Genomic DNA, 27468 nt, shown 5'->3' on the forward strand with positions numbered 1-27468 from the left:
GGACCTTCTGCTCTCCGGGCGGATGCTCTACCATTAGACCACGGAGGCGGTTGTGGTTTTAGAGGAGAAGATGTGTACACACTTGGATGACAAACATACACCGGACAAGCAGGCCATGAATAGAGCTCACTTGACTTTCAGTCAGGTGAGGTAAAAGTTCAAGGCCTTATGTGCCTGCGTGAACTCCTCATATGCATGGTAGAGTAATGTACATACCAATCCCCACCTCCTGACACACTGACGGTGGTGCTGGGCATCTGGGCGAGGCTGCAGGCGGGGTAGTGAACAACGCTCACATCATCGCTGTACGTCTACAACAATGGAAACATTGGGGGGTTTGAGGGGTGAGAGTTGGCAGGTACAGAGACAGGAGCTGTTTTTTAATGCTAACTGCCCACAAGGTGAGGTAAAATGGGGTTAAACATTGTGTTCTAGATTCCACATTTATGCACTTATATAGCAACGTGCATGCAGTGTGTGAGACTGCTTGAACTACCCCGGTTTAATAGTGCTAGCTCATTAAGATACCATACAGCAGTTTAACATGGATACCCCACTCAGACACTGTATACTGACTCTAGATGACCAGTCCTTGTTTTAGCCCCTCAAGGCTGAACGCAAGACAGGGTAACAATAAGTACCATCGTTTGACATCTTTTGGTATGACGCGGAGAGGCTATTGATCCACAAACCTTCCGCTCTATGCACTAGACCACGGACGATGAACCACAAGATCATCGGATTTGATGAGGAGACGAAATCCTACGCTGCAAATTGTGAGGCCTTAGGCTTAAAAACGTAAAAGAACTGGTTCTCAGGCAAAGGGACTCCCTACATAAATGTATTCTTTGATGAGAAATATATTGGAATACATTATTTGACTACTGTTGGGCTGGGAATATTTAAGAAAAAATTTTTAAAATGGAAATAAAAACGAAACATGCAGTGAACTTTATGATGATGCGGGCGGTGCCTGAGAACCAATACTATTATTTTTTTTAACCCTTAGACTGCGACTGGAACACCAGTGCATCCTGGCCCATTGCACAGAGCATTGACTGGACACAAACTGGATAAGGACGAGAAGGTCAATCTTTTAACATACAGTTACTGAATAGTTACAAGAACAAACAGGACATGATGTGACATGACCCACTCCCTTGACGTTAAGGGAGCAGGTAAGAATGTAACAATCTAACCCAATCCGCCACCGAGGCTTCCATAAAAACGAAAGTCTGATAACTGGTAGTCCAGATCACGTACTTTGAGTACCCTTCTGACAAGTGTTAATTGCCACAGTGTCCATGGCCGAACGCTATGAATAGACAATGCCATTCATAAAGTGGTCAAATGTAACAAATGTTATATTTGGGATAGCGCTTTCTTAAGGGCCTGTCAAACCTAGGCGATTTGGGTCGTGGGAGCTATACTGGACCACAAATTTGGCAATTTTCGGGGATCGGTACTAGTACAGCAGCACAATGGTATCACATCGCGAAGAACGGTAGTACATCAACAGGACATCGTCAGAACATGGGCAAAAAATTGAGCAACAGCAGGCGACTGTAGAAATTTTTTAATGTGCTCAAAAATGTCTGCCGTAGTGCTGTCGGAGCAAGCAACGGGACTAAAACGGCAGTACAACGGGACTACAATGGCAGTACAACAGGACTACAATGGTAGTACAACGGCAGTACAACGGCAGTACAATGGGACTACAACGGCAGTACATCAACAGGACTACAATGGTAGTACAACAGGACTACAATGGGACTACAACGGCAGTACAACGGGACTACAACGGCAGTACAACAGGACTACAATGGCAGTACAATGGTACTACAACGGCAGTACAACAGGACTACAATGGTAGTACAACGGCAGTACAACAGGACTACAATGGTAGTACAATGGCAGTACAACGGGACTACAACGGCAGTACAACAGGACTACAACGGCAGTACAACGGCAGTACAATGGGACTACAACGGCAGTACAACAGGACTACAATGGTAGTACAACGGCAGTACAACGGGACTACAACGGCAGTACAACAGGACTACAATGGTAGTACAACGGCAGTACAACGGGACTACAACATCAGTACAACAGGACTACAATGGTAGTACAACGGCAGTACAACGGGACTACAACGGCAGTACAATAGGACTACAACGGCAGTTCAATGGGACTACAACGGCAGTACAACAGGACTACAATGGTAGTACAATGGCAGTACAATGGGACTACAACGGCAGTACTCCGGCATGGCTTTGTAAATGTCGGTAGAGCACCGGTAGTGCCCCGTAATGGATCTCCGGTGGCCTCAATGTGTACCGCACTGGTACCGATGTGATACCGTAGTACTACCGAATACCACTGAAGTAGTACTGATGCTCTGCCGATGTGATACCGGAGCTCCACGTCACATCGGTAGTATTTGGTAGCACATCGGGTCTTATATCGGTAGGACAACAGTATCACAACTGGAACGTCAGCACAACATCGATATTGCTACGGTCAATTTTGATTTTTCAAGTGCCTTCTCACAGGAGCTCCGCTGATTGTCTCGCCATTGTTAGTTTTTGGTCCAGTTTAGTCCCAGCGAGGTACATCGGTAGTGTGTGACAGGCCCTCTAGTAAAGTACAGATTTTAGAACTTACGAAGAAAGTGTTTTCCCAAATATAACATTTGTTACATTTGACCACTTTCTTGATGGCATTGTGTGTTCATATGTCCAACTTTGAAACTCATCCCTTGCCGGTCTGATCTCAGCTGGCACCGAGAGAAAGAGGACAGCCCGCAAACAGGCATGACAACGTGTTTGTTTGTTTGTTTTGTTTGTTGTTTAATGCTGCCTTCAGCAATATTTCAGCTATATGACTGTGGTTGGAAAATACCATAGTCTGGACCAGACAGTAATTCATGAGCATCAAACTTCACAAACATGATATAATGACATGCATCAACCAAGTCAGCGAGCCTGACCACTCAATCCTGTTAGTCGCCTCTTACAACAAGCATGATCTAACCCCGATCTTCACAGGGGGCACAGCTACTAGTGGTGGTGGTGGTTTGTTGTATAACGCCACACTCATCAATATTCCAGCTATATGACAGCGGTCTGTAAATAATCGAGTATGGACCAGACAATCCAGTGATTGATATCATGAGCATCGATCCACGCAATTGGGACAGATGACATGCATCAACCAAGTCAGCGAGCCTGACCACCCGATCCCGTTAGTCGCCTTTTACGACAAGCATAGTCACCTTTTACGGCAAGAATGGGTTGCTGAAGACCTATTCTACCCCGGAATCTTCTTGGGTCTCACAGCTACTAATGCAATGTTTACCCCTGGGCAGTATGACATCGCCAAACAATTCGAAAACAACCATCCAAAGTAAATGACTTTAGCATGCTGGAAGTATGTGGGCTGTATAGAGTCTGTGGGCAATATTGATGAGAACACAAGCTCTATAATGCCCATCCCTACTACTCAAGCCAACACTGAGAAGAGTAGAAACCTGGTGCTTGTTTCACAAAGCGACCGTAGCACTACGACTACCATAACATAGACTTACGACTGCCTTGGTGCTACGATCTCTTTGTGAAATGGACCCCTGGGGGTTCATGTGATGGGGGTCCACATGGGGGTTCATGTAGTGGTGGTTTACATGGGGGTTCATGTGGTGGTGGTTTACATGGGGGATCATGTGGTGGTGGTTTACATGGGGGTTCATGTAGTGGTGGTTTACATGGGGCTTCATGTGGTGGTGGTTTACATGGGGGATCATGTGGTGGTGGTTCCCATGGGGGTTCATGTGGTGGTGGTTCACATGGGGGATCATGTGGTGGTGGTTCCCATGGGGGTTCATGTGGTGGTGGTTCACATGGGGGTTAATGTGGTGGTGGTTCACATGGGGGATCATGTGGTGGTGGTTCACATGGGGGATCATGTGGTGGTGGTTCCCATGGGGGTTCATGTGGTGGTGGTTCCCATGGGGGTTCATGTGGTGGTGGTTCACATGGGGGTTCATGTGGTGGTGGTTCCCATGGGGGATCATGTGGTGGTGGTTCCGATGGGGTTCATGTGGTGGTGGTTCCCATGGGGGTTCATGTGGTGGTGGTTCACATGGGGGATCATGTGGTGGTGGTTTACATGGGGGTTCATGTGGTGGTGGTTTACATGGGGGTTCATGTGGTGGTGGTTTACATGGGGGATCATGTGGTGGTGGTTCCCATGGGGGTTCATGTGGTGGTGGTTCACATGGGGGATCATGTGGTGGTGGTTCCCATGGGGGTTCATGTGGTGGTGGTTCACATGGGGGTTCATGTGGTGGTGGTTCACATGGGGGTTCATGTGGTGGTGGTTCCCATGGGGGATCATGTGGTGGTGGTTCCGATGGGGTTCATGTGGTGGTGGTTCCCATGGGGGTTCATGTGGTGGTGGTTCACATGGGGGATCATGTGGTGGTGGTTCACATGGGGGTTCATGTAGTGGTGGTTTACATGGGGGTTCATGTGGTGGTGGTTCCCATGGGGGTTCATGTGGTGGTGGTTCCCATGGGGGTTCATGTGGTGGTGGTTCACATGGGGGATCATGTGGTGGTGGTTCACATGGGGGTTCATGTGGTGGTGGTTCCCATGGGGGTTCATGTGGTGGTGGGGGATCATGTGGTGGTGGTTCACATGGGGGTTCATGTGGTGGTGGGGGATCATGTGGTGGTGGTTCACGTGGGGGTTCATGTGGTGGTGGTTCACATGGGGGTTCATGTGGTGGTGGGGGATCATGTGGTGGTGGTTCACGTGGGGGTTCATGTGGTGGTGGGGGATCATGTGGTGGTGGTTCACATGGGGGTTCATGTGGTGGTGGGGGTTCATGTAGTGGGGGTTTACATGGGGGTTCATGTGGTGGTGGTTCACATGGGGGATCATGTGGTGGTGGTTCCCATGGGGGTTCATGTGGTGGTGGTTTACATGGGGGTTCATGTGGTGGTGGTTTACATGGGGGTTCATGTGGTGGTGGTTCACATGGGGGTTCATGTGGTGGTGGTTTACATGGGGGTTCATGTGGTGGTGGTTTACATGGGGGTTCATGTGGTGGTGGTTCACATGGGGGATCATGTGGTGGTGGTTCACATGGGGGTTCATGTGGTGGTTCCCATGGGGGTTCATGTGGTGGTGGTATCCATGGGGGTTCATGTGGTGGGGGTTCACATGGGGGTTCATGTGGTGGTGGTTCACATGGGGGTTCATGTGGTTGTGGTGGTTCACATGGGGGGTTCATGTGGTTGTGGTGGTTCACATGGGGGGTTCATGTGGTTGTGGTGGTTCACATGGGGGGTTCATGTGGTTGTGGTGGTTCACATGGGGGGTTCATGTGTTTGCGGTGGTTCACATGGGGGGGTTCATGTGGTTGTGGTTGTTCACATGGGGGGTTCATGTGGTTGTGGTGGTTCACATGGGGGGGGGGGGGGGGGGTCATGTGGTTGCGGTGGTTCACATGGGGGGTTCATGTGGTTGTGGTGGTTCACATGGGGGGTTCATGTGGTTGTGGTGGTTCACATGGGGGGTTCATGTGGTTGTCTTGGTTCACATGGGGGGTTCATGTGGTTGTGGTGGTTCACATGGGGGGTTCATGTGGTTGTGGTGGTTCACATGGGGGTTCATGAGGAGTTTCACATGGTGGTTCACATGGGGGTTCCTGTGGGGGTCCCTGTGCGCAGGTCACATTCATCCACATGACAGTACAATGAGAAGGTTATTCAGGTTAACATGTTAGGCTTTGATGCTTTCCCTCTGCAAGCAGTGGGGGCAAGGGTTTGGCTTCCGTACATCAAGTTGAGATTACTCCCTGTAATTAGAAGTATGTATTGGTACAGCATCATAACTACCCACCTGGTTGTGTTTGGTTGGGAACACAGGCTTGTCTCCCAGCCTGTGGCACAGCAGAACTCCATGACAACCAAGTGTTACCATGACAACAGGTATGCTGTCAACAAGATCACAGCAGTATGGAAGACATGCATCTATAACATCCTCTGCCCTGGGAGTGTCAAGAGAGATTGTCTCTGAAATAAAGAAGGGACAATTAACTCTAAATATTTCTGATTTTATCTATTGAGATAAATGTCCTGGGATAAAATAACAGAAAACTGTATTGTATCTGACAGCTTAAACATTTCTGAAGTAAAAACATTATTTGAAACCACTGGAGCATGGCACCAACACAATCCAATTAACGAGTTGAATAAAATAAGGAAGAGAATTTATGGATTGCCAGTAAGGTTTGATGGACACTCTTAGACCACTGACGATTGGGACACAAGATGGAGAGGCTTTTTGGTTGCGAGAGGTTTTATTTTCGATAACCACGAGGCGAGAACAAAAGGCGGAACAGGAGAGTGAAGACAAGGGAGCTAACTTGGGGAGTCTTCCGTACCGCTAATAACCAGCCAACACTATTGGCGGATTTTAACTTCTTTATTATGAGGAACACAACTTTTCGGAGTTTATGTTTACTCCTTTATCATAATAAACAAGTTGACATCCATAGATTCTCTTCCTTGTGAGTATCACTTCTAAATGCCTTTCAAAGACTGATAGAAAATACACTACGGAATAATATTGACTGCGCACCTTAAAGTCAGTTGCCATAGTCATGAAACATTGGTCGAAATGAAAACTCTCCAAACTTAGAAACCCCAACATAACAACATGGCAATGTTTAAAACAATCCAAATTACTGCCATCAATAGCCAACTTTGTAAATTAGATTGATAAAAAGTCAAATCCTAAATTTGAAGAAAAATCCCAAAAGATAACTTTAACGCCTTCTTGAAACACCAACAAGTAATAATCCCCTCAGGCATTTCCAGCTACAACTGACATCCTCATCTTCATTACCACTGAGGTCGGTGTTTCAGAGCTTACCAACATCAGTTGAGGGTTTTCCCCTGAAGGCGGCCCACATCTGCATCAGCTCCGCTACATTCGGTGACGTGTAGGTTATGTGATCTCGGGCCGTAGTAGAGAAAGGCTTTGGCGCCTTGTGGCTGTCTGCCGGCTCAAACCATACTTGAGGGGAAACACAGGATATAGTAACAATAGTGATAACATCACTATACAGAGGCACTAACTCAAATTTCATTATCTTGTGTGTTAACTTAATGCTGCAGCAATATTTCAGGCTCCATTTCACAAAGCGATTGTAGCACTACAAGTCCTATATTTTAACATAGACTTACGACAGTAGTACTGCCTAGACAATAGAGACTCCCATATTTTAACATAGATTTACAGCAGTAGTAATGCTATGACTAAAGTAACTCGAATATTTTAACATAGACTTATGACAGTAGTAACATTACGACTATAGAACTCCTATATCTTAACATAGACTTAAGACAGTAGTAACGTTAGGACTTTAGTAGCTCCCATATTTTAACATAGACTTACCACAGTAGTAACGTTAAGACTATAGTAATTCCCATATTTTAGCATAGACTTAAGACAGTAGTAACGCTATGACTAAGGTAACTCCCATATCTTAACATAGACTTACGACAGTCATAGTGCTATGGTCACTTTGAGAAATGGGCCCTGGTATATTGCTGCAGCGTTAAAAACAAACAAAGGTTTGTATTACAGCAATTTGCAACAACTCGAATCTGGACCAGACAACCAGTGGTTGATGTCGAGAGCAATGTACCACGCCACTGGGTACTCTTACGACTAGCATAGGCTGCTCGGAATTTATTCAAACTCCGAATCCCTACAGGGACAATTGTCTGGAATCCTTAACAAATATGGTCTAAAATTGTTAAAGGACTTAAAGGACTCCTCATTAATATGACTCTTGACTCTATTGACCTGTTACTTTGCCTCTGTCACATAAATGCTACGTACCTGGCACCTTGTTTTGACTACATATATCACAGATGTACTCTATTGTCTCAGCTGGGATGTTGCCATCGACACACACTAACGGGGCTTGTGTGAGACTTTCAGAGAACTGGGACACCTGTGAAACAGCAATCAGTTACTACAGTCAATCTCTGAAAAAGCGTCAGGCATTTCCTTGTTTGTTTGTTTGTTGTTTAACGCTGCACTCAGCAATATTCCAGCTATTTGATGGCGGCTAGTAAATAATCGACTCTGGACCAGACAATCCAGTGATCGATATTGTGACAATCGATCCACACCGTCAAGTTACAATGACAGCAATTCAATGCAGTCACCACACATGACCATCTGATCCATGTGGTCGCTTCTTACAACCAGCACAGGCTGCTGGAGACACATTGGGAATCCCTACGGGGTTATTAGGATGTGGATTGCAACACACTTCACTGCACAGGGAATCTGATGGGTTATCAATGACACTGTTGTTTTCTTGTTTCACAGACACTAAACATGTCCTCCCCACAACAGAGGCTGGAGATACTGACCAGGTGTGGTGTGATGTGAGACATGATCTCCATGTCCCCCACCCCGAACATCATCTCCCCACACTGCTGCAGCACCCCACAGTACGCCGCCGTACACCGCCCCTCTAGCTCCCTCACCCCGGACAGGTCCTGCAAAACAAGCCTAGCTCAGTTAGATGCGTGCAGGCAGCCTCTACATCACACATACAACAGTAAACTACCATTACTCTCCTAGTTACATCTCTTCATTCACTATCAACTGATGACCAAACAAAACGTTTTGTGAAATAACGCTGTATTGACTATAAGCCAGCAGACCACCTATGTGTCAATCTCACCCTTTCGCCACCATGACACTGCCCATATTAACCCTCTTTATCCTGACACTCACCACATTAACCCCATCTACCCTGACTCTCACCACATTAACCCTCTCTTCCCTGACACTCACCATGTGCTGACAGGAAGCCTGCAGGGCCCCTGTGTGGGAGCCTCTCTCTTCCTCCACCATGTTAACCCTCCTTCCCCAGACCCTCACCATGTGCTGACAGGAAGCTTGCAGGGACCCTGTGTGTGAGCCTCTCTCTTCTTCCACCATGTTAACCCTCTCTACCCAGACACTCTCCATATTAACCCTCTCTCCCCTGACACTCACCATGTGTTGACAGGAAGCCTGCAGGGCCCCTGTGTGGGAGCCTCTCTCTTCCTCCACCATGTTAACCCTCTCTACCCAGACGCTCCCCACATTAACCCTCTCTCCCCTGACACTCACCATGTGTTAACAGGAAGCCTGCAGGGCCCCTGTGTGGGAGCCTCTCTCTTCCTCCACCACTTTAACCCTCTCTCCCCTGACACTCACCATGTGCTGGCGGAAGCCTGCAGGGCCCCTGTGTGGGAGCCTCTCTCTTCCTCCACCACATTAACCCTCTCTCCCCTGACACTCACCATGTGCTGGCGGAAGCCTGCAGGGCCCCTGTGTGGGAGCCTCTCTCTTCCTCCACCATGTTAACCCTCTCTACCCAGACACTCACCACATTAACCCTCTCTCCCCTGACACTCACCATGTGCTGACAGGAAGCCTGCAGGGCCCCTGTGTGGGAGCCTCTCTCTTCCTCCACCATGTTAACCCTCTCTACCCAGACACTCCCAATATTAACCCTCTCAACCCTGACACTCACCATGTGTTGACAGGAAGCCTGCAGGGCCCCTGTGTGGGAGCCTCTCTCTTCCTCCACCTCTCTACCCAGACACTCCCCATATTAACCCTCTCTCCCCTGACACTCACCATGTGCTGACAGGAAGCCTGCAGGGCCCCTGTGTGGGAGCCCCTTCCTACAGCTGACACAAGCAGCGGTTGTGATCCAAGAAGAGAAAGACAGTCTGCGATGTTGCGCCCCACACCACCAAATGACTGCCTCAGACTACCAGGATATGTAGCGCCATTAGACTGAAATGTTTCACAGAATAAGAACATCTATACACAGAACATTTTGATAACGAAAGATGAACAGGACACAATCTCATAAGAAATTCAGCAGTACTGCAGCAACATCATAGTCACAGCCACCACTTCATACATTGTACCTATGTTGGGAACTGAAGGAATAGGTGACCTGTTAACCAACAGGATACCATAATAAACACTAGGATAACATAATAAACACCAGGATACCATAATATACAATAGGATAACATAATAAACACCAGGATACCATAATAAACACAAAGATAACATGATAAACACCAGGATACCATAATAAACAATAGGATCACATAATAAACACCAGGATACGATAATAACAGTAGGATAACATAATAAACACCAGGATACCATAATAAACAATAGGATCACATAATAAACACCAGGATACCATAATAAACAATAGGATAACATAATAAACACCAGGATATCATAATAAACACAAGGATAACAAATAAAACACAAGGATAACATAGTAAACACCAGGATATCATAATAAACACAAGTATAACATAATATACACTAGGATACCATAATATATACAAGGATAACATAATAAACACAAGGAGAACATAATAAACACAAGGATACCATAATATACACAATGGTAACATAATAAACACCAGGATACCATAATAAACACCAGGATACCATAATTAAGACCAGGATACCATAATAAACACCAGGATAACATATTAAACACTAGGATACCATAATAAGCACAAAGATCTCATAATAAACACAAGGATAACATAATAAACACCAGGATACCATAATAAACACAGGATACCATAATAAACACCAGGATACTATAATAAACACTAGGATACCATAATAATCACTACAGGATACCATAATTAACACTAGGATAACATAATAATCACTGTAGGATACCATAATAAACACTAGGATAACATAATCAGGGATGTGAAATCTATACGGAAACTTTTTTTTACTGTTTTTCATGTGATTAGCGATAAAACTATGAATGTTTCTTCAGTGTTCGAAACCCCATAACACAGGGATATATGTTGTATTAATGTCTTGTGTTTGTTGTTTGGTTTTTTTTCAAGGTAAGTACAAGGTAAGTTTTTTATCAAATATGCTTCAACATGGGGTAAGGGTCAGACACTGCAGGCTTGTGACAGTTGTCCTTGTGTCTGGGGGATGGGGGGTGAAGTTTATGGCAGTATTGCTCCCAGACCCGGCGGGTGCGCGGAAGCTATGGTTGATTTTTTAAAAGTACTGATTTCACTTTGAAATTTTACTGCATCCGCCATCTTTGTTTATTTGACTTGACTTTTGCCATAGACTTCTTTCATTTCTTGGTTTGCAGGTTGTCCAAACACACGAAATTGCAACCAAATGGCTTCCATTGTCTATTGCTAATCACCTATCAGCGCCAATCATCTGTTGGCTTCCTTTGTTAGCTTGTACCCTTGTTATTTTCCACCTTTTGTTATCTCATTAATTTTGTTGTCCTTACATGTACATACATATGCTCTCTGCCTCATGGCATTCATTCACCTGATATACTCCGAAATGTTGTGTTCCTCATAATACAGAAGTTGAGATCCATATATTCACTTCCTTATGTGTATCACTTCTAAACGCCTTTCAAAGACCTGATTATCCTCTATGTAACATACACTACACACAATAACAAACATACCTGTACATGTTTTTGTCCCAGCTGAGCATAGAAGTCCACCACCACGCCACCTACCACCACCTGTCAACATCATGTCAGGTTAACTGTCACCTACAAAGGTGAATGGCAGGCCACATAATGAAACTTTTACCTGTACCAAAAATGACATTTAGATTTCCCAACCACCCCAACCAACCTAACTCCACAATCGTACTGAATAGAAGATCCTGATTTGCAAAATACGTCATTGCTGGTCATCAGAACGAGTTCATCCAAAAAGTGCAACTTCATGATGGAAAATAACTCTAAAATGTGAAACCAGACCTGAATTTAGAACACAAAAATTAAACCAACCTTAGGGTCACGGATCTAACTGCTGCTTAATTATTATGTTATGAATATTACAGATTTATTAATCTTTTGACAGAGTACAAAAAAACACAAACAGGGCTAGCTTGATTTGTTTTGAGGAGTATCGGAGGTAAAAAGACAGCCAACCCTTTCAGATTGCTCAACATCTCTACAGGGGAGAGACAATAAACACTTCCCTTGCGATTATACTTAAAATGAACAAATTCTAAAGAATAATTTGAATTTGATAAATATAATTAAATTCTTTTTAGAAAGCCTATGGGGGCCTAATTTCAGCCCAATTAGATACCACTTAAATCAACAACATGATCAATGAAAAATACATGAGTTTTGAGTTATGAATAAGAACATGATAGTTACTGTTGCCTTTGAGCATATATCTCTGGCTCAAAGCTAATTTAAACATTAATAATTATCAAAATATTCCTTCAAATTACAATTTATCACTTTTTCACATGGAGAAAAATACAGGACGTTTATTTCTACTCACAGGTTTTGATTGCTTTTCTCTGCCTCTTTCTTCGAATTCAGGCCTTTTTAAAGTTGCTGAGTCAGAGTGATCTCCCCTTAACTGTATATCCTTCAGTGCTGAGGCTATCCTGCTGCCAACCTCAGCATTGTTCTTTATCAAAGCAATGTCTGGATTTCATCAGGAAAATTATCTATTACAGTACAAAACTAATTTTAACTAAAAACGTACTGAATACTCAAAGAAAACAATCAATACCCAAAATGAACGATCATTAATGAGTAAATACACAATGGTTTAAAAAATTATTTGGAGCCCTGACCTGTTATGCTGGTTCGGAGTATGTATTTCATTGGTTAAGAAGTCTAAGTAATAATATAAGGAAAGTGATGGATCATGGACAGATAACACTGACGCGCAACCAAGGGCGACAAGCACCCCAGATGTAGAAGAGGCACATTTTAGGTTCTGTTATATGATTGAAGTGAAGAAGGAAATTGCAATATGTTGCATCAAGATAAGAAATAATATGGGATAATTGGCTCTTCTTGTTAAAACAACAGTCTGTCTCATCAAGTGACATCAAGTGACACAGGAAATTGATATTTTCACAGCCGAGTGGCCGAGATGAGTGTGGACTTGTCAAATTTTCAGGTGAGATGTTGTGCCACAATCTATACATAGAGTTTCTTACTGATCCCAGGTTGGAAACCATAGCAACATAGAAGTGAGGCAGGCTGGAAGAAGATCCTTTGGGTTATTTCACGTGTGAAGTATTCCTTTAATATTTTCAGGTCAAGATAGTATTTCATCACTAACTGCTTGATACATTGGAAGCAACTGTTGGTCCTCTGATCCTGATGCCCACTGCGGGTGAACCCTCCTCCCACTACTCCTCCAACAGAAAGATACTGGCTTGTAGGGAGATGCCCTCAGTGAGGACGTTGACACGACTCAGGATGAAAGGGGTGACATCTTTCCCACAGATACCTTGTTCTCTGAAATAAATACACGGCTCAGGTAAGTTGTTTGTTTGTCCGCAGTCAGTCAATCTGATATAAATCGGATCTAAGTTCTCTCTGCTGCTAAACAAAGATCTGAGGACATCCCATTACGGGTCACGTCAGAACGACCTTTCACAAACTTTGACCGACCACTGAAACAACTAACAAGAAGTCGACATAAGCAAATTAGAAAGCAGCTTGCTCGAGCTTTATGGCACTCGTTTTAACCTGGCGACTTCCATTTCAGACTCCATTTGAAAAATATGTTGACACAGTTCTCGATTAAAATTTGGAAAACTGAACAAACAAACATTCCGGAATGTCTAATATATGGTTGCGATTGTATGGCATTGCTTCCCACATACTGTGCAACGCCTCCTCCATTCAAATGTTTATCCCACGGAAGCGAGAGACAGACGATAGACGGAATCAGTCGTACGGGCCGTAGCTGTAGTTCGGAATACCCTGTGTTAGAGTTTTTGAGGTTGCATGATAAACAAAAATACATTCCGACTGTCACCCTCATGATCTGGTAAGCGACGATTTGACTGGTCAGATGAAAGGTTGTTCTGACCTGACCTATGATGGGATGTCCTCAGATCTTTGTTTAGCGATAGCAAGAACTAAGATCTGATTTTAATAAGATTGGCAGTCAGTAACATTCTGGCTGTATGGGGGACTGTCAGGGATCTATTTAGCTTGTAAAACATGCACACGTGCAACCTATTATCAAAAAATGTGCAATGTATCATTAATTTAAGGGACACTGAAAGCATCCTGGCCCATGTTTCAACTTTGATTAAGTTATGGGACCAAGGCACAAGCTGGTTGGTGCAACTTGGTTTCCAAGTCAACATGCACCAGATGCAATTTTAATCAAGTTCCTTACATGGAGCCCTGTCTGTGAGCATCCTCCTGGACCAGCAAATCCAGTGGTTGCTCTTGTGAGCTTCAATCTGCACCGTCTGGCTATAATGACACACAATCAACCAAGTCAGAGAGTCAAACCCAATCCAGTCAGTCGCTTCGGATGGCAAGCATAGGTTGTGGGACTATTCTAACCAGGGATTTCCACAGTGGGGTTCATCTAAGGAGCTGGGCAAAGTTTCACAAAGTGACCTTTGCACTAAGATGATCGTCATGCCCATACTTACAACAGTCGTAGCGCTAAGATCACTTTGGAAAACGGGGCCCTGGGCCCACTTGCACAAAGCGATATTAGCACTACAACTATTGTAAGCCTATGTTGAAGTATTGGAGTTAAGATCATCTTAGCGCTAAGATCACTTTGGGAAACGGGGCCCTGGTGAGTGTCAGAGTCTACATGGTGGTCGGAATACAATAGCTCTGCATGTGTTGTGGTTACAGTAGCAAAACTGCAACCTAATAATGTATTTTGTTACGTTGATGTAACAGTGTAGGATTCCGCCACTGACACCTAAGATTTAAAAGATAGTCCAGCAGCTAATTTTTATTGTAAATTTTACATTAAATTGTATACCGTATATCACCGTCTATAAAGTGACCCCACCTATAACGCGACCCCCCTGTTCAAGCCTACAAAAACGTCTATAAAGCAAATCGGAATGAAGCACATCGCCAGCCAGACACAATCCCTACATTTGCAATAAAAACATGTTTGTCTTCCGCAGAAGAAAATTACATCGTAATTACAGATCATAACAATTAAACTGGGTCAATACAAATTTGAAATTTAAGATAAAACCTCACTAGACATATTATATACTTATCCTATCTCACACTATGTAATTTTTCCTTCTTTAGATGCTTATGTAGAAACATGCTTGGACAAAATTTCAAGCTTCTAAAAACATTTCATCCAAATTCATCCCTGTATCACCATGGTCACCACCCATTTAAAAGGGGTCACACACTGTAATTGGTTTCAGCTGCAGTCAGCAATATTCCAGTTATATTATGGTGGCCTCTCCAGAAATGAGGCTGAACCAGGCAAACCAATGATTGATACTGTGATCAACATTCCATGTTGTCAGAGCATAGTGACACACGGTTAAACAAATCACAGTCTGACCATCCAATCCCCATTGTAGTCAACCTTTACAACATCATGAGGCTCTGGGACCTCCTCAGATAAAGAAATATCACACATGGGGATTAATTCGAATGAGTAATTGGGGGTTGCTACTTAAAATATCTCATAAGTATACAAGGGCGGTCGGGTAGCCTAGTAGTTAAAGCATTTGCTCATCATGCTGAAAGCCCAGGTTTGATTCCCCACATGGGTGAAGCCTATTTTAGGTGTCCCCCGCCTTGATATTGCTGGAATATTGCTAAAAGCGGAGTTAAACCATACTCACTCACTCACTCATAAGTATACCATACTGAGAAACCTGTTCTGTACTTTACCTTGCCTCACGAATAGCTTGCTGAATGGCCGACTCAATTATCTCCCCTGATGCAGCAAAGGATTCTGGGATAGGTACAGCTATCAGGATGCCACTCCCTGTATCCAGCTGTAGATTTGATTCTAATAGAAAAAGTAACACCTTGTTACATGAAACAGCAATTATAGAGGAACCCAATTCTACAGAACTAAAGATGCGTTTAAAATGAGACCAATATACGATTTGAATTGCCCCAATAATACATGTCAAAGTTTTTGTCTCATGCTGATTCAAGCTTGGATAAATGATTTCCCTTTTAGTGAGCTTTTACAAGCAAGGGGTACAGGAATTTTATTCCAAACTGGAAAAGTGAATTTGGTTAGAATCCATTGTTATCATGAGGAAAACTAACAAGAATCATCAGAAGATGATAAGTCCTCGCAGAACAAATCTAAGTTTTTCAAGAATGACCTGTCCAACTTGGTGAGAGTATTTCTATCTAACACGTCTGTCCATATAAAAGTCTAGATATTGAGCTATCAAAACAATACCAAGGACAGCAGATGGACAGTGGTCTCTGAATGCAGATTGTCCTGATGAATCTATATTTAGCTTACAGTTGGGAAATCTCGCATATCTTCCAAGACCTCTTGTCGTCCTTGCTACCTACCTATAAGACCAGCTGCAGACATGGCTGTTTCCACATTATAGGGTGACTGGAAGCCACTCTTTGATGTGAAGAATGCTGGGAAATCTCGCGAACTTCCGAATGTAGCTACGCAAACTCCTTGCGTTTCCTTAAAGAGTGATAACTGTAAGTTAGATACCAAGGCCACGAATACTCTAATAGAATACATTATCTCCTGAAACAGAACTGATAAAATCCCAACAACAAAGTCAAGATCAGGACATTTACTTTTGCAATGGAAATTCTGTCTTTAATCAGGTGAGCTGAAATGGGGTTAAGATTTGTGGTCAAAATTATAGCACTTATATAGCATGCACATGTGTGTTGCTGCTTGTACTAGTCCAGACTAATGCCAACTATATGGTCCCAACCCAATGATGCCAAAGTATTGATACCCCACTCAGACACTGTATACTGCCTCTGAGCAAACCAGCCCTTGTTTTATCCCCTTAATGCCAAGTGCCAGGCAGGTTAACAACAAGTACCATCTTTTAACGTCTTTTGGTATGACGTGGCCAGGGGATCAGACCACAGACCTTCCCCTCTCCAGGCAGACACTCTATCCACTAGACCATGGAGGCGGTAATACAAAGATTTGAGGTGATGGAGGTATGAAGGGTGACTGACCAGGTACTCGAGTGTGCGGCCGATGTCAAGTATTGACTTGACTCCTGCAGACACAACAGTCATCGGCGTGCGGCCCAGCTCGGTCAGGTCAGCACTGACGTCCATGGCTGCAACAGAGGATGTGAGTGAGTTTGGTTTAACATCTCCTTAAACAGTACATCAGTTATATTGTGGCATGTTAGCTTGATGTGGGCGGAAACCCTAATGGATGCAGGTATTAGAGGTTTTCCAATTCAGGTATGGTGCTGACAACCATAGAAGTACAATCAGGAAGAATCTGGGATTCAAACCCCCAATCCCAGGTTTCTGGCATGCCTAATGGGATGCAACTCGGTACAGCAGATTGCAGCATCTTAGACCACATGGCCGCTGGTGCCACCAGCTAGATCAGAGGGCTTGTTGGATTTTCTAGGAAATATATCATGAAATAACCCTCATATCTTCATATTTTTTTCATACTGCTTCCTATGGCTTCAAATATATACCACATGAATCAGTGAAACAGGGAGATATGGCTTCAAATATATACCTGGCGAATCAGTGAAACAGGGAGATATGGCTTCAAATATATACCACATGAATCAGTGAAACAGGGAGATATGGCTTCATATATATACCACGCAAATCAGTGAAACAGGGAGATAGACATGATAAACAGGACATGCTATGGTAATTTACCTGTCACCATGGTAACAGTCATGAGTCAGATGTAAGTACCGGGGTAAGTAAACAGATATCATTTTTAATAGAAGTTCAGCCACGTGTATTATTTTATTTTATGCTATTTACAGAATTGTTTTAACCAATTAGGTTAGGTTTGTCAAATAAGATATGAAATAAATATTGTTATGAATTTATTTGTCATGAAGTTGTTTCGGCTGTTTGGTTTAGTGGGACAAAATAACTATTTATACTGTTTAAAGAACAGGATGTTTGGTATTCCTACATCTTCCCGAGGCAAGGGAGGTAACTGACTATAAAAGTCCTGTTTCCACCCTTGCCGAACTAGGCTGGTATTATGGAGTTAGATTTTGGCTGGACTGAATGAAATCGAAATCCTGTTCGTAAACTGTCTTGCAGATTTCGGTCGATTGCAGGATTTGCAAGCATGTGCACTGCCAACTCGGTGTCAACAGATATTTTCCAAATCTTTTCATGTTTTTAATCAAGGTGCTGTAAGATCCATTTTATCACAATATAGATCTTGATTATGGATCAGATCGTCTTGAATGGGCGGCGCCATTTTGTTGGAAGCAAATGCAAGTGATACGAGGGGTGGAATCTGATTGGTCCATAGGTCCAACTACTTACATGTTTCAGCTCCTCTGTGAACCCCACCTATCCCCCCTGTAACAAAAATAGGAATGCCCATTTTGTGAGCAACCAGCATGGTCCCTGAGACTGTTGTACCGCCACTCAGTCGCTGGAAAATAACAAGGACTTATTGTAAACTATCAAGAGTTCATTCCATTACACCATAGTGATGTAAGGTAATAAGAATTTATAACAAAAGGGCGTGATCATAAGGACATTAGAAAGTCAATCTACCAAGTGTAGCAGTAATGTCAGAAAACTGCTTCCATTGAAATCTGACAACATATACTTTTTGAGAATACCAGGTGGTAGGGGTGTAATGATTAGGGCTGGGACGGGTAGCTTGGGTACTGGGGTCAGGTAAAGAGGTTGGGTACTGGGGTTGGGTACTTGGGTTGGGTACTGGGGTTGGGTACTGAGGTCGGGTACTGGGGTCTTGTACTCAGGTTGGGTACTGGGGTCTTGTACTCAGGTTGGGTACTTGGGTCGGGTACTGGGGTCTTGTAGTCAGGTTGGGTACTTGGGTTAGGTACTGGGGTCTTGTACTCAGGTTGGGTACTTGGGTTAGGTACTGGGGTCTTGTACTCAGGTTGGGTACTTGGGTCGGGTACTGGGGTCTTGTACTCAGGTTGGGTACTGGGGTCTTGTACTCAGGTTGGGTACTGGGGTCTTGTAGTCAGGTTGGGTACTCAGGTCGGGTACTGGGGTCTTGTACTCAGGTTGGGTACTGGGGTCTTGTACTCAGGTTGGGTACTGGGGTCTTGTAGTCAGGTTGGGTACTTGGGTTAGGTACTGGGGTCTTGTAGTCAGGTTGGGTACTTGGGTCGGGTACTGGGGTCTTGTACTCAGGTTGGGTACTGGGGTCTTGTACTCAGGTTGGGTACTGGGGTCTTGTACTCAGGTTGGGTACTTGGGTCTTGTAGTCAGGTTGGGTACTTGGGTCGGGTACTGGGGTCTTGTACTCGGGTTGGGTACTGGGGTCAGGTAAAGAGGTTGGGTACTGGGGTTGGGTACTTGGATTGGGTACTGGGGTTGGGTACTTGGGTTGGGTACTGGGGTTGGCTACTGAGGTCGGGTACTGGGGTCTTGTACGCGGGTTGGGTACTGGGGTCTTGTAGTCAGGTTGGGTACTGGGGTCTTGTAGTCAGGTTGGGTACTTGGGTCGGGTACTGGGGTCTTGTAGTCAGGTTGGGTACTGGGGTCGGGTACTGGGGTACTGACTAGGACCACCGGACTACTCGGACCCATGGTTAGTCACGGGATATATTTTTTAATGACAAAAATGATCTAGAACTCTATGGTTACATAATAAGTGACTAATGTTTGCATTTCTTTCTGACTATGCAGGTGTTCCTCCTGACTTAATAAGTTTGAGTAAAGATAAAACTTCAGTCAACTTCAGTGCATGCATGACCAGATCATTTCATACATGTATCTAAATACCTTTTGCCAGGGATACGGTCCAACTATTCCCATTCAGACATTTTGCACCCATCTCTTGAGACCTACAACGGGTACCCGGGTAGGACTGGGTAAAAGGGGGTTGGGTATCCATGTAGTAAATTTGGTTTGTCCCAGCCCTAGTAATGATGGATCAAACTATCAACCCATCAAAATTTGTCCTTGAACTAAAGAACTAAAGGCTCTGGTCCATAATAATGTCCTGAATTTAACAAAGACGCCTTACCTGAGAGAGAACGACTGGAAAGTCTCTGCGAGATGTTTTCACAAGTCCATGTTGTTGTGATCCCAGCCATTCAAGTTCACTGCTGGTCAGCCCTGCAGGTAAAATGAACCCTTTTCAAATAATCCTTTTCAACTCAATGTGGTTTTTTTTCATTTCGATTAATATATAGTTCTTCTTTGAGCAGTGTGGCATAAAACATGAAATAAACAAACCATGTCAGCACAGGCGCCCAGCACCCCGTGGGGATTCCACGTAAGAATATAGGTCCCCAGCATCCTCTGGGGAATCCACATAAGGAAATTGGTCCCCAGCATTCTTTGCTTGCCATAAGATGTTATTAAACAGATTGGGTAATCTGTGTCGGTGACTTGGTTGAATGTATGTCACTGTAACCCAACTGTGTGGACTAATGCTTATGTTGTCAATCATGGATTGTCTGGTCCTGACTCGATTTTTAATAGTCAACCATCATATAGCTGGAATATTGCTGAGTCAAGCAGCCAACCAACCCACCAACCAAACAACCCACCAACCAACCAACCAAACAAACAACCACCCAACCAAACAACCACCCAAACAAACAACCAAACAAACCACTATTATTGTCATCATGCCCCGACAGTATAGACTGATGCTCGTGCTATGTAAAGTGGTTACCTGGCCCAGGCTCAGTTCTTACCCTGATCACTCCTATGGAAACTGAACACTATCTGGAGAGTAACGCTACTCACCCACATGAACCCGTCCTTTAATAACAGCTATTGTTGCAGGAACGCTGCCATTTTGACGTATGATATCTTCCACTGCCTGTGCTGTTCTGTAATTAAACACATGCAAATGTTCCTGGAAAAGGGACCATCATTCACCTTTGATGTACAAAATTGTAACAATGTTTCAGCATGAGCTGTGCACAGCTAAGATATAACCATGTATTTTAGTGTAGGGATAAAATTAAAAATGTTTTTACAAGTGTGCCAGAATATTCCTTAATATATTTGGATGCACTTTGGAATTTAAGTTTCACAACAATACTTTTGATCCATCTTTCAAATTGGTGAATGACATTTCCCCTTGAACTGGACAACAAACAGTTGTATTCAGATGATCCTCATTTCAACTTCAACAATCCCCAATCTCATTAAAATCAGATCTTAGTTCTCGCTACCGCTAAACAAAGATCTGAGGACATCCCATTAGGGGTCACGTCAGAACGACCTTTCATCCGACCTATCAGATCGTCGCTTACCAGATCATGAAAGTCACAGTCGGAATGTGATTTCTCATCATGCAACCTCGAAAACTTTTAAGCAGGGTATTCCGAAAGATAATTACAGGTTTAACGACTGAATCTATATAATCTAGACCATATATTAGCCATTCGAGAATGTTCTTTTGTTCAGGTTTCAATTTTATAAGCGAGAATTTGCCAAAAATGTTTTGAAGCGTAGTCGCCAATTTGAAATTAGTGCCGTAAAGCATGAGAAAGCTGTCTTCTGATTGGCTAATGTCGACCTCTTGTCAGTAATTCCATTGGTCGATCAGAATTCGTGAAAGGTTGGCCTGACGTGACCCGTTATGGGATGTCCTCAAATCTTTGTTTAGCGTCAGCAAGAACTAATATCTGATTTTAATGAGATTGAACAATCCCAGGTTGATCATACATCGTTCATCTGTCAATCGGTGTCAGATCTGTTTTTACTAATTTCTTAAACAACTTGAATATCACTGACAAGTACTTCAGAATTACTACTTATCACCTGAAAATGATGACTAGCATGTTTCTGGAAATCCAGACAGAAACTGAACTGAGGCGACAAGTGAATTATGATGTAGCCTGTGCAACTGGACAGTGGCAAAAAAATATATTGAGGTTTGATAGGTATAAGGTAACAATAAATTGTATTGCCACATTAATAACACTTCGGCTAAATGCTACAAATGTGAAAATGCTTGTCCAAACCTTGATACATTATTGTTTAACTATACTACGTACCATTTGCTAAGGACAAAGAAAATCATCTTTAGTCAAATGTGTGGTCCTTAGCAAATGTTGAGTGGTATATATCTACAATACATACGTGTTGTATGCAGTTCATTGTAACCTAAAATCTCAAATGTGTGCAGAATGTAAAAATCAGTATCATGGGTAAAAAATAGATTCTCCGACAATGATGACCCCCTTCATCACCTTTGACCCCCTTTAGAACAGGCAGTGGTCATAATTCCCCACCTCCCTACCTCTTTTAGCAATATTCCAGCAATATCACAGCGGGGGACACCAGAAATGGGCTTCACACATTGTACCCATGTTGTGAATCGAACCCGGGTCTTCAGCGTGTGCAGAGCAAACACTTTAACCACTAGACTAATGGGCGTATACAGCTTTTTTTTAAAAGGGGGGGGTGCACAATTAAGATCTATTTATTGTCTTTGGTGGTAATTTATACAGAAATAAAGATTTTTTTCGAAATAAAAAGGGGGGGTGCGCACCCCCGCACCCCCCCTGTGTATCCGCCCATGAGGCTACCCCACTGCCCCTGACCCCTTTAGAACAGACAGCGGTCATAATGACCCCCCTCACAATACATATGTGATACACGATACATTTTTTTCTGTATCATTACAAGAGGATACACCTGCTAAAACACATTACAGCTCGTTTAAGGACCCCAGAGTTTTTGTCAGTCAAAAATTGCAAACTGTGTTGTAATTAAGTTCACTTCTAAAAACAGCTGCAATGAACATGTGTCTACAGCTAGCTTTCCCTTTTCATCCTGCTCAGAAATATTTATAGTCAAGACATTTCCCTGTGATTTGACATAAATACGCATGACACGATATGTTTCGTATCGTGACCTTTGTATCGTAATGTGTATCGTATAGTGACCTTGCTGTATCGTTTCACCTCTACCAAATAGTCTCCTACTTACGCATAACACGATATGTATCGTATCGTGACCTTTGTATCGTAATCTGTATCGTATACCTTGCTGTATCGTTTCACCTCTACCAAATAGTCTCCTACTTATGCATAACACGATATGTATCGTATCGTGACCTTTGTATCGTAATGTATATCGTATAGTGACCTTGCTGTATCGTTTCACCTCTACCAAATAGTCTCCTACTTACGACACATTGTCTGGGTAAGGCATGCCATGGGTTATGATAGTGCTCTCCAGGGCAACCACAGCTTTCCCAGAATGCATTGCATCATCAACTTCTTTCGACACCTGCAGCAGACCTGAAAGGAACATGGTGAGGTCTTCAACTCAGATTCAGCTGTACTATCCACTATTTAGACTATCTATCCAAATATTAGACATGGGCGCCTATTGCAGCATTCAGACTACGCTGGCCATTGTCATGACTGTCCGTCTCTTGAAGCAATCGAGAAAGCAGGGTTTATTTTAAAGGCAACTTCATATGGGCAACATAAGATGGCAAACATCGGTTGGCAAGCATCACAAAGTTTACCAACTTGTGTTTTCACACAAAAATTATATGTTCTTGTTACTGAATTTCTCTTCATTTCCCTCAAATAAGGATGCCATTTTGTAGCAGAAGTAATTAAAAATCATTTCATATCTTTGCAGTATCTGAATGGTTGTAAGCCACCAACATGTTTGACAACCATGCAAACATCAAGTTCAAGTTTGATAACACAAGAATGTTGTCTAAAATATTGCAGAGAATAGACACTTCACATACTGTTTTCACAATGTCCATATACACAAATTTATGTTTGTAAACATATATCGGCAAACTTTAGTTTGTCGTCTGAAGCCACCTTCACATCCCGCTCCACAGTGATTCAGTTTCTTCACAGCATGGCTGTTTGTTGCGGTAGGAAATCCAGAAGCGATTCAGGTCGTAGATGTTGCCCACTTTGGTGGAACCCTCTAACATGAGGGAGTGACACCGCTTTAGTGTTAGAAATAGAACCACTAACATGAGGGAGTGACACCGCTTAAGTGTTAGAAATAACACCACTAACATGAGGGAGTGACACCGCTTTAGTGTTAGAAATAGAACCACTAACATGAGGGAGTGACACCGCTTAAGTGTTAGAAATAGAACCACTAACATGAGGGAGTGACACCGCTTTAGTGTTAGAAATAGAACCACTAACATGAGGGAGTAACACCGCTTTAGTGTTAGAAATAGAACCACTAACATGAGGGAGTGACACCGCTTAAGTGTTAGAAATAGAACCACTAACATGAGGGAGTGACACCGCTTTAGAGTTAGAAATAGAACCACTAACATGAGGGAGTGACACCGCTTTAGTGTTAGAAATAGAACCACTAACATGGATATAAAGCTGACAAACTGTTGGGTTCTCAGGGAGGAATGACAAACGCGGGAGTCGGGAGACGAGTCTGCCACTTGACCGGCCGTTTATTCAAGACTGTCGCATGTTACATAACAGCACGTGATTGCGCTTACCTGCAACTAATCACATTACAAGAGCGGACATCTGTTGGCCTATCATAATATTATACACTAGCTAGTTTAAAACTTCTGTGTTTCAATTACAGATATTACACACACCAAGAAACAATCAGCAGATCTTGGCATGGCCAAGGGATGCAACTCTGCACAGACAATTGCACTTCAGTGTTTGAAAGCCATAGGATCCTCAAATATGATAGGTTCAAACTTCAAGGACCCAAGGATTCCCCTTTTAAACAATGCCTTGCCTCAGACCAAGACCACTCATGCTCCCCAGTAGGATGAATGTTATAGTGAGTGAGTGAGTTAGGTCTAATGCAGTATTTAACAGTATTCCTGTTATATCACGTTGTGTCAGCTTAGAGTGGGAGGAAATCCCGAAGTGATGCAGGTCTCAGATGTTTACCACTTTGGTGAAACCCACGAGCATGGGTATGGTGCTGACAAACCTAGAAACATAATCGTATTTGAACCCACAATCATAGGTTTCTGGCGTGCCCAAGGGACACAACTCAACAGCAAAATGCAGGTGATTGGGTCACCATGCCCCCGATGGAAATTATAAAACAAAATTATAACGTCACATTATACATACCATTTTCACTATCAGCTGATCCATGACGTAGTGTGTGTTTATGTTGTGTCAGAAATTTGTTTCTATGGCAACCTGATATTTTCCTGGCAATCAGTTGTGACAAGTACTGCCCTCGGGCGCAGGTGATGAGGGACATCACTTATATCTTCCCATCAGGTCTATGGAAAAACGGCCATATTACACTTTAGATGTAATAAAAAAGACATATCATTACTTTATAGAGTTCTATCAAAGATCCAAGTAAAAATCGGACAACATACTAAGCTAAACGTCCTGAATGCACGTTATGAAGAATATTTTCCGTTTTTCTACTCTTGCATTTTGGGCCAATAAAATAACTGAATTATCTGTCATATCTCTATAGATATAGCTATAAGTAAGGCTAAAATGTGTTTAAAACATGCCAAACATTCATTTTCGTAATAATAGTATACTGTCAATATAGGGTCAATAAAGTGTCAATTTGATGAAAAATTCGCTATTTGAAAAAGAAAAATGTTGAAGATGCATTGGAACTTGAATCCTTTAGTTGAATTTCAACAAATTTGTAACTCAAGTAGAAGTGCTAAGAAGGTAAGAGTTACGTGCCCCTGCTTATTGCGATTTCCCGAACATTAAACGTGGCGAAATATTTAATTTGCAAATGAACTAGAGAATCGATTTATCATAGCAACATCACGAAAATAACATTATTGTTTTGTACATTGAACTGTCATGAGTATTTCAGGCTCAACAGCCACACTAGTGTCATGATGTCCGGAATACGTACATTTACCGGCTTCAGGGTTCGATGAATCAACTTCCGGGGCAATGAGACCGAGGGTTAAAGGGAAACTGACTCTGATTGGCTGTCACGTTCCTCCCCGCAAGATTTTAAAAGGGTTCATTCTTGCCCTTCCTTCCGGAAACAATTCCAAGTTAGGTTTTTATGGTTGAGAGGTACTATATACATGTATCCTAAAAACATTTTACCCCGTGATTTAATAAAATTGAGATTTTCCTTTGTTGAAATTGTTGCTGTTGTTATGCGCTTGTACAAAGTCATAGAAAATAGCGAAACATTATTTCTATCGCTTCAGCGAAAACATTTTTTCTCAAAAAGAGTCAGATATCTTGTTGTACATAGACATGGTATTTTGAAGTGTCAATTTAAGTTATTCGAACTGGAATTCATACAATGTGTTAAAGTTGTCGTTAAATTGTCACTGGAGCCCACAGGGCCACGGATAGCCATACTATACTGACTGTACTGATTACATTTTTTAAATGTAATCAGTACAGTCAGTATAGTATGGCTATTCGTGGCCCTGTGCTGGAGCCATAGTTATTAAATATAACCAGAGATCATATAATAGATATTATATGGTCTCTGATGTAACGTCTGAGGGTCACTGGCGTATATATAGGTGATTTTACAACTAGAGACACAAATCAGGTTGAACAAGTGTCATTTTCTAAAATCTTTTCATTATTTTTATCTGCTTATGGCAATGGGAGTGAAACGGATTCGTCGGAATTTCATGATAAACCAATAACAGATGAAATACCAGCTAATTTCCTACAGTCAGAGGATGTAAAAGAAATGTTGATAGGTGTAGTAAACAAACTTGAAAATTCAGTTAAGGACCAAGCGTGTATTGATAACGCTTAGAACTGCTGTGTTGATATCATCATCCAGGAAATGTCAGATAAGTTTCCACCCAAGAGAGTCTTCATAACCGAGGGAAAGAGACATAGAAGACGCCGACACCGACAGGCGTGGTGGAATGAGAGACTGACGGTGAAATGGAATGACATGTGTTCAGCAGAAAGGGAGTGGTGTGAAGCAAGTGGTATGTCTATAGATATAAACAACGAAAACACCGATATATCGATCTGTTTGAGGAAAGCGTTTGGCAAGAGTGTTCAACGAGAGAAAAGACACTATAGAAGTCGGGTACACAAGGAACTGGTAAATATGTGTAACGAAATCAGAGACGAGTTCTGGAGAAGAATAGGAAAGGTCGGTATCGGTTGTGGAGAAAGTTAAACGAATCGGGAATAGGAGGGAAAATGTTTCAAGCCATGAAGTCGTTATATGACAATGTGAAATGCTCTGTGCTTCGTGGTTTCCTGTGAGCAGAGGACTGAAACAGGGATGTCCTCTATCACCTTTGTTGTTTAAATGTGTATATTAATGACTTTCTAAAGAACATCTACGAGCTTGGAAAGGGAATTCAAATCGGAGAGGAAAATATTGCTGCTTTAGCTTATGCAGATATCGTTCTATTGGCAGAAAATGCAGCAGACTTGCAAAGTCTCTTATCAGCCCTGAACACTTAGTGTG

The 27468-nt window shown here is 42.9% G+C and overlaps 1 protein-coding gene across 1 annotated transcript in view; it reads right to left on the bottom strand.

The window, feature by feature from the left end:
* The window catches only part of LOC139468345 (uncharacterized), a 29766-nt gene extending 3814 nt beyond the window's left edge, over positions 1–25952 (bottom strand). Inside the window, exons 1-18 of the mRNA XM_071250257.1 lie at positions 25912–25952; positions 25143–25300; positions 23225–23336; positions 20824–20909; positions 20093–20184; positions 18403–18514; positions 17092–17198; positions 16447–16573; positions 15799–15919; positions 13319–13404; positions 12428–12576; positions 11587–11646; positions 9720–9881; positions 8456–8584; positions 7914–8028; positions 6939–7082; positions 5904–6076; positions 217–311 (exon numbers count right to left, since the gene is read on the bottom strand). Of these exons, the coding sequence (XP_071106358.1) occupies positions 217–311; positions 5904–6076; positions 6939–7082; positions 7914–8028; positions 8456–8584; positions 9720–9881; positions 11587–11646; positions 12428–12576; positions 13319–13404; positions 15799–15919; positions 16447–16573; positions 17092–17198; positions 18403–18514; positions 20093–20184; positions 20824–20909; positions 23225–23336; positions 25143–25278 (2006 nt within the window). The 5' untranslated portion in view covers positions 25279–25300; positions 25912–25952. The remainder of the gene's footprint in view (positions 1–216; positions 312–5903; positions 6077–6938; positions 7083–7913; positions 8029–8455; positions 8585–9719; positions 9882–11586; positions 11647–12427; positions 12577–13318; positions 13405–15798; positions 15920–16446; positions 16574–17091; positions 17199–18402; positions 18515–20092; positions 20185–20823; positions 20910–23224; positions 23337–25142; positions 25301–25911) is intronic.
* Between the last annotated feature and the right edge of the window lie 1516 nt (positions 25953–27468).

The sequence above is a fragment of the Haliotis cracherodii genome, unplaced genomic scaffold, assembly GCF_022045235.1.
Source record: "Haliotis cracherodii isolate W230 unplaced genomic scaffold, xgHalCrac1.p SCAF_1, whole genome shotgun sequence".
Taxonomy (NCBI): Eukaryota; Metazoa; Mollusca; class Gastropoda; order Lepetellida; family Haliotidae; genus Haliotis; species Haliotis cracherodii.